Source organism: Centruroides vittatus, unplaced genomic scaffold (genome assembly GCF_030686945.1).
Source record: "Centruroides vittatus isolate TY-2023 unplaced genomic scaffold, ASM3068694v2 contig_89, whole genome shotgun sequence".
Lineage (NCBI taxonomy): Eukaryota > Metazoa > Arthropoda > Arachnida > Scorpiones > Buthidae > Centruroides > Centruroides vittatus.
Genome location: NW_027122580.1, coordinates 310,031 through 328,045, shown reverse-complemented (window position 1 = coordinate 328,045; position 18,015 = coordinate 310,031). Strand labels below are relative to the sequence as shown.

The 18,015-nt window shown below is 34.5% G+C and overlaps 1 protein-coding gene across 5 annotated transcripts in view; it reads right to left on the bottom strand.

Moving 5' to 3' along the window:
• Positions 1-16,874, bottom strand: part of LOC136983821 (tRNA selenocysteine 1-associated protein 1-like) — a 76,995-nt gene extending 60,121 nt beyond the window's left edge. For all 5 annotated transcript variants that reach the window (XR_010882097.1, XR_010882098.1, XR_010882099.1 and 2 more), the window contains exons 1-2: positions 16,733-16,874; positions 16,546-16,598 (exon numbers count right to left, since the gene is read on the bottom strand). Coding sequence is in view for 1 of the 5 variants with exons in the window: in XM_067280687.1 (XP_067136788.1) it covers positions 16,546-16,598; positions 16,733-16,748 (69 nt within the window). In the remaining 4 variants the exon portion in view is untranslated. The remainder of the gene's footprint in view (positions 1-16,545; positions 16,599-16,732) is intronic.
• Between the last annotated feature and the right edge of the window lie 1,141 nt (positions 16,875-18,015).

Below are 18,015 nucleotides of genomic sequence, written 5' to 3'. Positions count from 1 at the left end.
TCTGACTAGATATGATGAATTGTCACAAGAGATGGCTTCCTATACAGCACACTAGCAGTGGAGACAAGGTACTGCTTAACAGTAAGAGTGGAATCAGTATTCATCAGTAATCCTCCACACTAACACAATGGTTGTCCATTCTCAAACAACTGGGATTCTTCACTAAAAACAATATGATGCAGATCCACAGCAGTTCATGCTTCTCTATCATACACCACTGCAAATGAAGCTGACAATGCCAAATACTAACAGCAGAACATGTCACAGTGCCATACATGCTAATTTGCCTGCCAATAGCAGGATGGAAAAAAAAGACAGGATTCTGTAGAGAGGCTTTCACTTGTCTCTGGATGGTGGACAAAGATGTTGTTGTAACTGTGCACATCTCAGCATCAGACAATTCTCTCTTGGTGGCCTGTCTTGGGTATTCAGAGCCTGGTCACTGTTATTTGTCCCAACACATCAACACCTTCTCACAGTCAGGTCAGAACAGCCCATATGGTAGACAATTCAACAAAATGGCCATTCTGCTTCTTTCAGCCTGATGATGAAACCTTTCTCAAACTTTGCCAGCCATGTGTAATGTCTTTGACAGCATTGTTCAGATACTTGGCTTTCAAAGACCTCCAAACAAGTACACTGATATTCTGAACAGAGTACACATTTTTAATAAGATACTGAGGTATTAATTTATGGCACTCCAATGACATTACCTCAACTTTTATCAAACTACAACTGTAATCATTTACATACCTGACACAGCTGTATGCAAGTTTTGCAGTAATTGGACAATTCAGAATGCTTAATTTTTTGTCAGTGTGTATATTATAAATTGCAATACCTAGTACCTAAAATGCAATCAGGGTAAGAGCACACATTAAGAAAGAAGCTACAAATATTGAATTTAGTTACAAAAACATTTCATAATTGTTTGTTGATGTTCAAACTTATAAGTAATAAAATGCAAACATCTAGTAATACATGTACTGTACTTACGAACACAAAAGCAAACACAGTAGAGCATCGTTTATCTGAAAGCCGATCAACCGAAACGTTGGTTAACTGAAAGCTTTCCAGTCGGACTGTGTCGTGCCAAATCGAACATTTTTGATACTAGATTAATTTCTAAAGTATAATTTTTTTTGTTTTTATATTTTTCAATATATTTATTTTGTTTGTACAAAATAAAGAAATAATTTTTAACGGTACAATAGCCACGATTATTACTATAAAAATTTTTGTTAGGCTTAAAATCGACGAAAATTCAATGCAAAGCGACACGCAACGGAGAAAAATTTCAACATGGGATAGGTTAATATATTTTTTCGTACATAATCGGTTATCTGAAAAATAAGTTATCCAAACAACCCCAGTCCCCAATTGATTTGGATAAATGACGCTCTACTGTAATTTCATTACATTAATTTATTAACTGTTTAAATAAACAAACTCTGAATATCCATGCCATTCAGACTAGATTCAAATATATTTTGAACTGTTATTGATTTACACCAAATTTTTTATTAATGGTCAATATCACAAATCATACTTTATTTCTATATACAGTAAAATGTCCAAAATGAACCCTACTAAACCAGAAAAAATTTTCAGTACTGTGCAATTCCATTTTACGCAGGTTTTACTGTATATAACAAACTTTGTATAGGTTTAAATATAAAAATTGTTCCATTCCTTTTATATATAATGAGAAACACAGGATTATGACAGTGTCTTACAATTTCTCTTAATATTTTGAATAATAAACAATCTATAGCAAATATTTTATAATAGATTTTTAATGGACAAAAAGAATCTCCCTTGGGCATCTGAACAAGACACTAATAATTTGGAGTGATAAAAAAATACCAATATTTGGTAGCAATTGCTAAAAGTGTGTCAGATGAAGAGTAAAAAGATTTAGTCTGAATGCCTCTGTGCAACAATCAAGCATCTATAGTGTGTCAGGATATTGGAATGTATTAGTATATGCACATACTAAATATGTATTTTCTTGCCTTTTATTTAAACACGAATTTTGAGTCAAGAGTCAAAATGCCTAAAAATCCTAACCGATTATTACTCCTGTATCTGCTCTATACAAAGATGGTTATTCATGTAATACACATTTCTCATTACGATACAATAAATCAAATGTTTAAGATCAACAAAAATTGCCTGAATATGTTTAATACTGTATTTGAAACTTTATTAAAGAAAAATTTATAACTTTAAAATCACCAAATTATAATTTTTAATATAAAATTGTAAAAACTAGGCTATCTAATGCTATTTTTTCTAATTATAAATTTTGTTCATTGTTAAACTACAGTGGAACCTTGCTTAACAAGCAAATCAAATTTTAAAAAAAATGACTCGCTTAACGAGTGAAGTTTTGCATAACAAGTGATGAAGAGAGGGAAGTCCCAGATTGTGCACATGCTCCATCATGCTATTATCTGTGATTTTTTTGTTTTCTGCAAATTGAATTCGCATTCCAGGTTGGTTCATTCCGTGCTAGAAGAAATGATGATGATGATTCACGCTCCTTAACAATGTATATTGTATAATTTTCTTTGAATAAACGTTATACGTAAAATACTGTATTTACTCGCACATAGGACAAGGTATGACTTTAAAGATCAAAATAAATTATCATCAAATGCACGTATTAAGACAAACAACCATGTTTTCTTGACGATATTACTTGAACTCGCCCTCCAAAGCTTTGTTACAATTCTCATCTTTTTCACTCTTACTCCACAAAGCATCAACCTCTGATCCGTCGAGTGAATTTAAAATGCAGTATTTCCTGAATGACTGCTATCAGCTTTTGAATATTCTTTTCCATGCACCTGATACCCATGTAACAAAACCAAACATTATAATGCAAGTGGCAGGAAAAAGTTTATTTTTAATGATTCAGAATGTACAAATATTCATTAAAAACATCAATTTAACAAATATGAAATGAAATAACTACATTTATAATCATTGCTAAGTGACCAGCTATTTTCGGATCATGTCTTTAAAAGTGACATTCACCTTGGCCTCGATAGCACTCTGCTATAATGGCAACATGAACTATACACAGTTCACAAAAATTATTGCAAAAAAGCAAAGGATCCTTTGCTCGCACGTATAAGACGACCTAGGTTTTCGAAGCAGTGAAAGATAGATAAAACCTTGTCTTATATGCAAGTAAATACGGTATTTGAGTATTTTTTCAGCATGGAACGCATTATTGTATTTTACATTAATTTCTATGGGGAAAGTTGTTTCGCTTAACAAGTGTTTTGCATCACGAGTAAGATTCTGGAATGAACTATGCTCATTAAGCAAGGTTCCACTGTATATAAAAACTTCTGGATAGAGTAAATTAACATCATAACACTATGATGTAATTTTATTTGTTAAGTATTTGTGATTGTAATAATATAAAGTGTAACACAAAATGTTTTCATTGCTAAAACAATCTATAAATAAAGAACTAAATACATTAATTACTGATATGTTTTATAATGTCTGATTTTAGCTTAAATGTCACTTTATCAATTTATTGGGCAATTATACCTTCAATAACTTCATGAATTTCTGGCTCCATATTATCATTTCAGTATCAATAATTATTAAATAAAACGTGCCCAGCAAAAATTATATAAACAAAATCTAACACCTTATCTTCGCTGAGAAAGTTTAATTTTAAACAAACGTTTTCGGCCTATTCTATAGGCCATCATCAGGCTAAGAAATTGAATAGTATCGTTCCATAAGAACGAATACAAATATTTAAACTTTAAATTAACAACAGATTAAAAGATGATACATAATAAACTAATATTGTATAGAATTAAAAACAAAATAAAAATCAAAAATAAACTCAGAAAAACTTCTAAACACAAGCATAGAACCATAAAATAAACATGTAAATTAAGAGTTCCTTGCAGAGTTTTTAACCCTATACTTCCAGGCCGATGGAAGGCCCTCAGCGTCCCTCGCATTTATACATGCCCCTTCCAGATTGCTCTTGTAAATCTCTATTTTCTCAGCGGTCCTCGCCAACGTTGGGGAGCTCACGGGTTTTATAATGTCCGCTTCATCCCATTTAACTATCGAGCTTTTGGTCTGAGCCATTTGGGATAGTACTGTGGTGTTGGAGCTTTTTCTGATGTTATACTTGTGCTCCTTGAGTCTTGCACTCAAACTCCTTGTCGTAACGCCGATATAATCTTTCTTATTTCCCAGCTGTGCGTTCTCGTATGGTATCCTATACACACCCGCTTTTTCTTCCTTCCTAATGCTATCCTTGTCATTCCTTAAAATCTTATAAAGGTTCGGGGCTCTTTTCAGAATTATTGATGTCTCATTGCGGTTCGCAATTTCTTTCATAATGCTTTTGGCATATCTGTTATAAGTGAATTTAGTGATCTTAGCGGGACGTTGTTTAGAGCCTCTTGCTACGTTCTTCTCGTACCTTTTAACCATTCCTGTTATTGCGCTTTTCCTGTATCCTAAGGTTTCGGCTACCAGTAGAATTCTGTTAATTTCCTTTGCTCTGTCCATAACGTTATCACAATATAGAAAGGCCCTTCGGATTAGAGCCCGGAATGCCGCCATCTTATAATGATACGGATCATTTGATTGCGAAGGGATATAAAGCGGACTGTGCATTGGTTTAACGTAAACACTGGTAGATAAATGCCCGTTCTTGAACTGGATGTTGATGTCTAAAAAATGAATTGTTACGGAACTTTTCTGTTCTAATTTCAGTTTTAGGCCATCGTTATTACGATTGATGCCTTCAATGAACTCATTAATCTTACGGTTATTCTTCCATAATATAAAGATGTCGTCTACATATCTTTTAAAATATACTATATCCTTACGGAAGATCCTATATCCTATATCCTTCCCTTAGGAACTTTTTGCTTAATTTGACTCAGGAACAAGCATTACACCAGCAAGTCATTGAATTAGCCCATCTCATCTGTTATAATTCTATCTTTGCGTTCGACAGAGAAGTCTACAAACAAAAAAGGAGAGTCCCCATGGGTAGCCCGGTATCCGGAGACCTATGCGAAATGTTCGTTAGACAACTTGAACTAAAAATACTTCCACTGTTCCTCCCGAACATCTTACTCTATAGGAGGTATGTAGACGACATCCTCATCATGTGGAAGACAATACCTGACATCTCAAATTTCGTAAAAACTGTTAACGATAATCCCTACGGCCTAACGCTGGAAATTGACCTCAGTATTGCTAGATTGATCTATTTCTTGGATATAAACATTAAAGCAGAAAGATCTGCCATCGTCACGTCGGTATACCGTAAACCTTATGCCGCCTCTATATACATACCGGTGGGTTCATCTGACCCATTCACCTACAAAGCTGCAGCATTTAGTACTTTGATTAAAAGGGCATTTTCCCACTCGCCCACCACGCAAGCCCTCAACACCAAATTGAATTATATCAAGAGGATAGCAGTCAAGCACGGTTACCATGGTCTAACACACCGTCTAATTGAGCGACATCAAAGCTCACAATACACACCCACTGTGCACACGAAGACCAGGATGAACGTACACGCCTCCCGGTCACCTTTAACCCATATGTTAAAGCGATATACGCTGAGATCGCTGGAAAACAACGATTACAAATAGCCTATAGAAGATGCCCGACAATCTACGACATCCTGAGAAATGGAAAAGGCAGTCCGGTTCGTGGCAGGCTTCCGGGCGTGTACTCTATCCCGCTGAAAGATAACAGATGTAACGAGAGCCTTGTATATATCGGCTCAACCAAGTGATCCTTAAATACCAGAGTGCAAGAGCATCAAGCAGACCTTCAGCATGGGCGGTACACCACGGCCCTAACCACATTTGCATCTGATCCCGATATAGAACCGGAGTTCGACAAAGCTGACATCATCGACACTACGCCCCACCTGGAGCAACTAAAATGGCGGGAAGCTATATCCATCTGTAAGGCTAACCATCGGACCACATGTATAAATCAGAAGGATGAGATTAATCTTTCTATAGCGTGGCAGGCCCTCATAAACAACGATCTATAAATAGCAACATCAGCGCACGAATGCGCATGACCACCGTAATGATCGTTTGATATGCGAGTTTCATATTTTTTATTTAAACATCTGCGTTCTATTTTTAGATTCGGTTTTTTATTTAAATATCTACATTCCATTTTTCGAAGCGTTTCGTCGGAATTTTTCTCTACCTGAAGAAGAGCTGTTTAGAAAGCTCGAAAACGTTTGCGAAAAGAAGATTTTTTCACGCAAATTACACCGGTAACAGGTTCAGTATTTTAGTATGACTAGAATCACAATGGAACTGAAAAAAGAGATTGTTGAGAAATATGAAGGTGGCATGGGTGTTCGAGATTTAACTGTTGCATACTGTATTCAGAGAATGACGATATCGACAATCGTGAAAAATAAAGACATTACTAAATCTGCTAACGTTGCGAAAAGGGTTAAATCAATTTCTAAACAGATTATTAGTATTAATGAGAGTTTGATTTGATTTGATTTAATGATTTAAATAATATAATACAATATACTGTAATAACTTTAAAAATCTATAATAAAATTTATTTTTTTATTAGTGCGCTCAAACAGCGTTTAAATTATTTTACAACCCCATTAATATATCATATCAAGAGAGTTTTGTTTACATGAGAACAGATTAATCATTTTTACATTACTTCTTATGGGAAATGTTGGTTTGGTATATGTCCTATTCGGTATAAGTCCAAACATCAGGAACGGATTAAGGTTGTATACCGAAGTTCCACTGTATAACAAATAGATGCCATGTGACCTCAATCGTGGCACAGGATTTGGCATTTTTGTCATTTCTCTGGCTGTGTATTCTTGGCTTGTCCTTTCAACCTCTACCAGAGGTTGAAAGGACATGTGAAAGGATCTGCGATTGTTGACATATATTGGCAATGGTTTGAATGTATAATAATACAGTAGAGCATTATCTGACCCCTGATCATCCATCACACCAGTTAACCGACTGCATTCTAGTCGGCAAATTCAAATGTCCGCTAGCGATGTGGCACTACAATATTTGACTATGTCTTGGCTACTTTAATAATATTTTTGTTAAATTTTTTGCATGTTTTAGCTGGCAACACTGGCTCGACCATGAAAGGGAGACCAGTATTTAAACAAGGCTTGATTTTATTTAATGATGCTATCCAATCGCTGTTTTTAAAATGTGCGAGATTTAGTAGAAAAAAAAAAAAAAAATCAAGTGTCAGCTGTAAAGCAAAAGAAAATTTTGGACTTCTTTTTCTAATGTATAGGCCTACTTTATGTAAAATATATAACCCAAATATATATATATATATATATATATATATATATATTTTTTTTTGTTTTATATTTTTCAATATACAGTATAGCACTGTATTTATTTTGTGCAAAATAAAGAAATAATTTTTAATGATACAATAGCAACGATTATTTTAAAAAAATGTTGTTAGGCTTAACATTGATGAAAATTCAATGCGAAGTAGGTTAATAGCAATACACTAATATGCTAATTAGGGGCCGTCCATAAATTACATAAGGTATTTTGGGGTGGGGGGGGGGGTCGGGGTCAAGGATTTTCTTACGATTTCTTACTCAGGGGTAGGGGGTAACAGATCTCGTCTTACGTAATATTCTTATTTTTTGATGTCGTTGAGTAGTGGAGTTTTGAATTTGGCGGTTTCTATTAAGAATGCTCGTTGTACTAATGCCATCAAGTGTGACGTAATAGAATAATAATGCTAACAGACTCACGCATTTTTTATCTTGGGAGAAAGGTCATGTAGCTATTTCTATCTCTCTCTTTTTTTATTTGAATAAGTGCACCACTCCTATGAATGTATAACACTAAGTATACATGGTACAAAGTAAACATAAAATTAGTATTTGGTTTTTAGTGAAAACTAAAATGTAAAACTAGAAATTATAAATAATCTTATCTTCCATATTTTTTGAACATAATTGTAAAAGGCATCAAACAGTGGCTTCTGAACAAGCTTATCGAGTGGATATGGCCACCTAAAACCAAGCGTAAAGATTTCTGATTTCAGAATAAGTCTATCTTGATCGTAAATTGGGCAATAATAGATCATATGGTGGATGGTGTCTAAGTTTTCTGGAGAGCAAAAGCAAGAGGCAGTTTCTGCCCGGTTATACACACTCAATAAGTAGTTGAGCAGTAGCAAACGTTAAATCTCTAAGTGGTGATGAGAACCTGCATTCAACACTAGGAAAATAAAGTTTTGTTATTCTACCAGTTTTACTGCTCAACTATTATTGATTCCACTTTTGCATAGAGTTGTCATAAATATAATTTTTAAGGCTGCTGCGTGAGAGAAGGATGTGAGTGTAGTCCAAGTCAGTGTCCTTTGCAGCTGACTTAGCCTCAAAGTCGGCTTTTTCATTTCCTAGGATGTCAGTATGGCCACGAACAAACACAAAAGTTATCTTATTTACAAGATTTTTAATATGGTGCTGGATATATGTGATTTTATTGCTATTGTAATTGAAATTTAATAGAGCTTTTAGGACAGACTGAGAATCCCTGTAAATGTTGATAGACAGCTTGGTAGACAGCATTGTCTTCAGCTTGATATGTGGAGGTATCTGTACCTTCAACATATTTTGAGCAATATGTCAGTTTGGAAGAAGATACAGATTCTTGAGCCAACATGAAGGGTACTTTTGACCCATCTGTGTTGATATTAATGTCTGCATGGTTATCCATGGAGGAAGCAGATGATACCAAATGTACAGTACCCTGGGGGTAACTTTGTTTACAGGGTGATGATCAGAGATAGGGTAATTGCAATTTGGTAGCATTTGAACAGCCATAGATAGGATTAGAGACTGTTGTTGAGCCTTGATGTTTGTAGTTCTGAAGTATTTCAGAACCTTTTCTATAATACATAGTGGCAAAGGAAGGAGCTCTGCTAGAATCAGAGAGGCACTAGTAGAAACAGTTCTGCAGCACTTTGAAATTCTGATGGTAAACTGTCTTTGAAGAGAGTAATTTACTTGCTACTGAATTTTTACTAGTTACATGACTCCAGCTATGGGCCACGTAAAGTAGCACTGGTTGTGTGCCCCATTATATAGAGTTTTATAAGCTTTACGATTTAGTCCCACGGTGCACCGAGCACGTTTTAGCAGCATGTAGTTTATTTTCTTGGCCTTAGCCAAAATGTAACCAATATGGCAACGGAATGTGGTTTCTATTATCTCTTGTTTCATTTTGTATAGAGTTTCTGTTTACATGTGCACTAGCTGGTCGATTCGTCAATGTTTTTTGCGTCGTTTTGTGAAAATTAAAATTAATATAAAAATGATTATTATAACGTTGATTAATGATGATAATAAAAAGATTGTTAATAATTAAAAAATAAAGTTCTTAAAATAAATTGTTCAGTCAAATTTATTAAATTTTTATATTTGTTCACAGTCTTTTATAAATAATAGTGAGAGTACATATTAATTAACTAATTAATAATTACATATTTTGGACCCAAGGTTTTTAGGGTTTCATTAAAAAAATTTATTTTTGTTAAAATCTTTCTATAAAATTATGCCTAAATATTACGTAAGATAGGGAATGAGGGGAATCAAAGAAAATATTACGGTTTCTTATATAGGTGAGTGGGAGTCCAGAATGACTAAAATCGTCCTTACATAATTTATGGACGGCCCCTTACATGGGATATACTAATACACTATACTAATAATGTATTTTTTCATACTTTTTGGTTATCCGACCAACCCCAGTCCCCAACTGAGTCAGATAATCGATGCTCTACTGTATAACTAGATATTCGTATTTGGTATTTGTCAACATTCTCTGATTTCAGTCTTTCACTGTAATATTTACATTAGAAGAGAGGGTCTTTACTAAACTTCCTGAATTGCCATTTTAACTATTTTGTCCATACAATCATTACCATAAAAATATGTTACTACATTAATTGACATTGTTTTAATTGATGTACTAAAAACATTTAATTAATTTACTTTGAATGTTTTTAAAAACAGTACCACTAATATGGCATTAATATAATCTTATGGCTCACTATGCAAAATGAGTGATACTACTGGTCTCTATCATCTGTCTCCCACTCATTGCAAAGCTCACTAGCAACCAAGTGGATGAAATTGATGATTGCAGGTTTATTCGCAACCAACAGACTATGTTGCGGTTTTCTGGGTTTTCTTCACACATGAAATGTCTAAATAGAGTCCAGTTTCACATAGAATATCCATCCAAAAGGCACTCCCTTTAAAAGATCACCATGTTGAGCTGCCTTAAGCCTTGGTCACACTATGCGATTTCCAGCCGCGCAGGCGACTGCAACCACAATGGCTGTTCCCGTTAACTAGGAATCCCTCTCGAAAACTGGCGGGACTGCAACCAGAAACAAAAAGTTTGTTCTACTTGCAACAGTTGCAAACGCGCATCCAATCAGAAAATGTCTTTGTGCCACGTCATACTGTGTGTTGTATATTTGTCAACATATCTCGATTATAACATTTGTATTAACTGAGTTTCAGTACATTTAAATGCTGTATTTGATATAAATCAAATCTGAATTTATAAAAGTTATTGTTAAATTTGATTTAAAAAGTTTGATTACAATTGAATAAAATCATTCAAGCTTTCCTCTAAACAACACTTACCCTCAAATATTCACTTTTATAAGATTGATAAATAGCATCCAAAACTGGGATATTGACTGATATTGAATTATGGGCCACTCTAAATTGATATGCCAAACTACAAAACGTTTTGCCTAAATTATATATAAGTATAGGTATTAATACAGATATATCCCCTATAACCTTCGGCATCCGAAAGCCTTAATTCATTCATCAGCTGGTGAAAGCGAGATTGTTTAGCCCGTTATTTTCATTTCGCCAAGTTTTAACCCAGCATGAATGTTTTCTCTTATTTTTCTCTTCATATATTCTCGCCAGCTTTAACAAAATTATCACCTTTTTTCTTTTATTCATTCCAGGAAAGGAACTGCTTTAATAAGAAAAGTAGCTAAAATTCCGTAAATACACAAGAAACGAGAAAATTCACATCCAGGCGTTAAGTGTTAACGAATATCGCTATAATCACTAGCGCTTTCGACAAAACTATTTTCGTCTTCCTCAGGTGGATAAAAACGGATAAAATCCTCTTTCGAATCAAAAAATGAGGGCAATCAAATGCTCAGGCATTGTAATAACAGGAATGTCGTGTTTATCTGGGAGGCCTTTCTTACCGCTGCACTAAATCCGTGCAACACGCCCACGCTTGATTTGCCTGTTATGTGGGTTAACTTATATAACAGATTAAAACAACACCTCTAGCTCCACATTTCAGTAATTTATAGCGCATGCGCTACGTCACCACGCGCGCACATTTAAATTTCTTCTCGCTCTGTTCCATCGGTGAGTGTGTTCCAAAGTTCTAAAGCGGTTTTTGCGTTTCGAAAATTTTTTGATTCGAAAGAGGACTTTATCTGTTTTTATCCACCTGAGGAAGACGAAAATAGTTTCATTGAAAGCGCTAGCGATTATAGCAATATTTGTTAACACTACTCCTGGATGTGAATTTTCTCGTTTCTTGCTTATGAAAGAGATCGGCGTGCAGTCCACCATCGTTACGATTCCGTAAATACTCTGAAGTAGAATGTAAAATGTCAGTGAACACATGAAAGTAGACAAAAACAAGCTACTGTAATTTTATTGGTTTATTATAGGGTCACGTGTTCCGAGTTGCAACGTCAACGAACAACGTGTGACCACGAGAAGACTCGCGCTTGTTGCAGTCGCCTGCGCGGCTGGAAATCGCATAGTGTGACCAAGGCTTTATCCCACCAATTCAATCATATCATTCATTATATGGTCAGCACGCTTCAGAAATCTGTCAACATATTTTAACCAGACAAACATTCAAAAATCCAATTACAAATATCATCCCACCAGCAGATAGAATTTTTGATTTCTTGCTCATTTTCTGACAATTGCAATGTCCAATAAAAATTGGGTATCTGCATTTTCTCATGTTTCTTCTTTGTCTTCTATGACAATAGGTTTGAATTCAGTTCTATCAGCACAAAGTTACCAGCTTTTGGTTTTCTGAAGTAGGGGCTATGATAATGCATTTGGGGGAATTTAAAAAGTAAGTCTGGGACAGCAGGCACCAGTTTAATACACCACAGGTGATAAGTTTCCAAGGAATGTCTTACAACAATCCAAGAAAGCTCTCCTCTTATGTTCTTCATATGGGCAAGAAAACTAGGTTGCACTAGCCACCAATATTAGCCACAACATTCTGTCACTAAATAAAACAAAAGGTCACTGCAATTAAAGAACTGTCCTTAGCAAATAGGGATGGGTGGCAACACTACTCACATTACCTATGTAGACTAAAGGTAATTTGGAAAGTCAAACAAGTTAAATGAGAATGACATCATTCTTACTCTTACTTTCATTAGACATTTCAACTGATTTGTTTACAACAAAATGGCTGTTTCTAAAATTGAATTTATGAATATTGCTAGTGCAGTCTTATCTGAAATATTTTTCATAGATTGTTTCAGATGGATAGTTATTTGTGCCATTTTACCTTTTAATCCACAATTTAAACACTCAAATAGATTTAGAAACATCAATATTGTTTGGCTCTATTTTCTTCACAAAGTAAATTAACTCTTTCCTTCATTATAGCATTGTTTGTAATGTCACCAATGAAAGCATGTTCACAAAGTGGAATTTGCTCTTTATGACCAATTCATGTTTAACTTGTTTGACTTTACAAACATACCTCAAGTACTGTACAATCAGAACTTATTTTCATATGCAGAATTGATCAATTAGAAAAAATTAAAAGATTAAGATATTAATATATGAACTAATACATATATGCATATAATATTAATTGTAATTAAGAACAATTTATTTAGTCAAAAAATTTTATTTACAAGGAGTGACAATTTAATTTCTGAAATGGCCGCACAGTGTCACCTGTGACAATTATGTAGAAATGACACGTGCATTCATGTTGAAAAGTGTTTGAACTAGTATGGACGTAAATTTCAAGCCGATAGAACTAGTTGTTAATTAGCTATTCAGAAGTTTATAGTTATCTGCATGTACTTGTTGGCATAAAAATGGTTGATAGAAGTTTAGAGCAGGGCTTCTTAAACTATGGGTCGTGACCCCATTTGGGGTCGCTTAGCGAAATCTTGGGGTCAAGAGATTTTAATGCAAAATATTGAAAATAATTTGTGAGAGTTTGAAAATGTTCTTCTGCCATTCAACACCACATATTTATGTGAAATTACTTTTTCAGCTTTATGTTATTGGAAAAAATGCAGTTTTAATGAAAAATAGAGTATATAATTTTTGTAATTATAATAAATACAATTTTACAACTGTTTGTGCAATTTTTAATTTTATATTTTTGTATGTTTTTAAACAAATTCTAAAACTATATTTTTTTTCATATGTATATATATTGTTACCTAATCAATAAATCATCACAAAATATTTATATATCTTTATTTTATATTTTTTTTGGGTCACACAAAAAATCAATCATAAATGGGGTCGTGAATAAAAAAGTTTAAGCAGCCCTGGTTTAGAGCAATGTATTAATATTAATTTTGTGTGAAATTCAGCAAATGTGCTACTGAAACATTACAACTGTTGCAAGTGGCATATGGCAAAAAGATGCCATGAAAAAGTATCAAAAGGAAATCCAAAAGTTCACAGTGCCCTTAAAAAGGCACGCATGTGGTGCTCACAGTTTAAGACTATGCTAATAACACCATGCTGGTGTAATTGAAGAAACACACTAAGCATTTATTGAACAGAGACAGACAGTTAAACAACAATGCTATTTAGAAGTATCACAGAGATTATGAAACCGAAACAAAAAAAAAAAATAACTCAAACTGTGGTACAATGTCACGATCATTCATCATGACAACTTACCAAATCACAGTGCACCGAGAGGTATTTTCTGGCCAAAAAAGCAATTACCCAATTAGATCATCCTGCCTATTAACCCGACTTAGCTCCGTGACTTGGTGGTTATTTTCAAAATTAAAAGCTATGTCAAAAGGACCAAGATTTTCTAATACAGTCGACTCTGCTTAAGTTGACACCATCGGTTAAGTAGTCAGTTTTCTGTGGTCTCGGCCGACTTACATAGGCATTAATGTTAAAAAATTCTGGTTTACTCGACACCGTTTAACTAATCACTACTGGATAAGTCGACATACTTTTGCTGTCCCATACTCCGATTAGTCGTCACCCACTCCCGAAAAATGAATTCACTCAGCACGTGTGGTGCAAACTCATTTTTTTTTTTCCAGGAGGGAGAGTCGATTTATTTATTAATATATAAATTAATATATTTGATAAGGCATTTTTATTAATAATATTAATGTATTATTATATTAACATTTTATGTATTTTTATGTATAAAATAATGACAGATAAACAAAAAGAAAATATACAATCTACATCAACGTCACACCAGAATCCAATTTTGCATTTTCTCATGCTAGAGCAGTGTTTTTCAACTGAGGTGCCAAGCCACCACGATTGGAGTGTCACAAAGTTTAGGGCCGATAATAAAAGTAGATTTAGAAAACAATAGCGAGATTATTATTTTACATGTAGGTAATTTGACAAAATTCAATGGATTTAAATTTTGATTTTTAACACTAGAAGCGCATTTTTTGCATCAAAATGCTACTTCAAACTGTCCCCACCCCAGCATTGCGCGTAATATTCGTTTTCACAAAAGGTTCATCTGGCCCATTAGCCTTCCCTTATTTAGATTCTAGATCCACCGCTGGTCAAGGGTGTCACGTTTTTTATTTTTCAATCAGGGGTGCCACTCAATGAAAAATGTTGAAAAACACTGCACTAGAGGCATTAAGAGGCTTAGATGTTACTTGCCAACAATTCACAATTGCAAAGTTGATGTTTTCAAGGCGTTCACGATCGTTGAAAAAGAAGTTGAGACAGTTAAGTGCTCAAGCTCAAAACAAACAACACTAAACGAATTTTTCAGCTTTTCATCTAGAGTAATTGTAAATGGAAGACACAATGCATTGTAAGCCTATACTACTGTATAATGCACTACTGTATTTTGCACTACTGTAGTTTTGTAGTTTTTTTTCCAACTTCACTTTAGTCGTCACATCGGATAACTTGACACATTTCCACTTCCCCTTGGGGTGTCGACTGTATAACCGATCCAGCGAATGCGAGACATCATCTCAATAGTATTCTGAAAAATGAGTTCCGGATCTGCTTCCGGAACTCATTTTTCAGAAATAGCAACACCATATAAATCAGCATATAGATGCACAAGGAGAGTACTCTGAAGGTGACAGTAGCCATTAGTATACAGTTCTGCGTGTATATTTTTTAAAGGTGAATTCTGGGAATTAAATTATTACACCTTGTAAATGCACGTGTATGTCTAAACGAGTTTTCAAAATAAATTTTCTCAAAAAAATTTTATTTTAGTAACAAGTTTTAAAGTTAGTTATTTTTAAAAGTATTTTTTTGCCTTCTATTACATTGTTGATTTTGTGGGGCATTGATTATTCACAGTAAACAGATTTTACATACGGTAAATAGGTAATCAAAGCAAATCGTACGAGCCAACGACATAAAGTATCAAAAATAACTTCTACGTAAACAGACAAACGGCGGACGACCTATAAGCAGAGGCGTCTATTGTAGAGGCCACGTTTCGGACACGTCTAGCACATAGTCTCTATCTTAAATAAAATTAAGAGAACTTCGTCACAAACATAACAATCGAACAATTCTTATTTTTAAACCGACATCTGTTCCGGACGTTCCCGACAAAGGCCTTTCAAAGTGGCCGAAACGTTAAAAAAATCGAATCAAAAGGCTGCATTATAAAGGTTTTTGTGTCGACGCTAGAGTAGTAATTAAGTACAATTAACAAAGAGCGTAAAATTAAGAGAAAAAACGTTGGTGTACGGCTTATAAACAACTACCAAAAACAGTCTTAAAGATTCAATTTTCTGCTAATAAAACTAACTGGGCCAGGAGAAAAATGCCCAGCTCCTACTCTCGAGGGTTCTGCCTTTAAGTAACTTACATCGAGCCAATATACAGTGAGGATTTTCACATTATTTGTTTTGTCGCGGTTTACCATTTTTTGATAAATTATTTAATTATGCTTCGTTATAACGTTTGTGTTTATAAAATTGGAAATTATCGAAAACGAGACGCGGAGAATAAGAATTCGTTCCCATCACTTAAGCCTAACGTGTAGAGTACAAAAATACAATGTGTAATTGACATTGTGTTTAATGATAGTTTAAACAGTGTCATATAAAATATAAATTTGATTAAAAAGCGTTTTATTTAACTTAGAATATCGAGAGAAAGCGAAGAAAGAAAGAACAAAGCGCGGCGAGTAAGGAAGTAGCGAGAGAACAACTTACGTCCCCCATCCAAAGGGTTCCACCTCTCATGCTCATAGTCGCCAGTTTGAAGTCTGTAAGGGAAACAAAGTAAAAACCAAATAGAATTTGAGTACAATATTTAATAATTGAAGAGAAAATTTAGTTAAAAGACGAGACAAAATGGCATCAATTATCGATAATCTCGCACCCGATTAGAGAAACTTACCTGTAGAGCGCGCCATCACACGGTCGAATACGAACTGTGAAAGAGAACGGCGTTCGGTTTATCTCGTTTGGCGTAACCTTGAAAAGTGGACGCCTCGACGTTTCTATCCTGGTGTTGGATATTATGATATTTTCCACGTCACTTTTTAAAGAAAAACTTCAGAAAATAGTTTTCACATTCGAATAAATGTTAAATAAATTCATATTTTATATAAAAATGATTCAAATATATATATTTTTTATTTGACGTGTTGCTTACGTTTCCGTTGCATTTATGAATCGTAGGATGAAAATTTCTGTGTAATATTAACATATTCTAAAAATTAAATAATATGTAGTTTCACACGTTTGAAATAATTTACATTACTTATATTTTTATAAAGTTCCTTATTTCATAATGTATTTGATAGCATAGTATATTAGGTGGCAACAGTTGATTTGTGAACGAGTTCGGGAAATTTTTCTTTTATTTAAGTAATGATAAATTATACCACCAAATTATTGATATAATCCTTCTATTATAATAACTATTCGTCGCTTTAAACGATAATAACAGGAAATTATCTTATATCAAAAATAACTATTTTATTGTTGTCTATTTTTTATTTAATTAATACCATAGGAGGTTGACGGCCGGATAGCCGAACCGAGCGGTCAAGATGGCAGCCTATCGCTCTGGGGACCCGGGATCTAATCCGGACGGATTGAAAAAGCCCTAGGAATTTTTCGGGAATGATTTGACCGGATATGTCGGTCCCCGTCCCTCACAACGCAGCCTCCCCATTGTGGGCTTGGCCGAACCCATCATGGGTTCCTAAAAGACGCACTCTTATTGCCAACAGGGCGGAAAGAGTTATAACGTAAACATATACCGAAAACCATAAGAGGCCTTGCACAGTGCCTCCATGGATTCTGTCAGATGCACAATAAGAGAAGACGGGTTATGAAGGACGGATGTGATATATCTGATAAATTTATCTGTAAAAATTTCTGTCTCGATCCATTTCGAACCATAATCTCCATTGGTGTCTTACCGAATTTATCTGCCCATAATTTACTATAAAAACTTGATTTTTTAGTAAATTATGCATCGTATTTCGCATCTGCGATAAGAAAACATGTCGCCGGCACAAAGTAACGTCAATTTTCAGCTCTGAGAGACCGGGAATAGAATCCAACTTTAATTTCCAACATTTTCATGAGTTTTTCGCTACCAGTTCGGCCATCATCTTAGTCCTCGCCGTTCAGTATTCCTTTGCTGGTCCAACCGAATGTGTGAAGTTT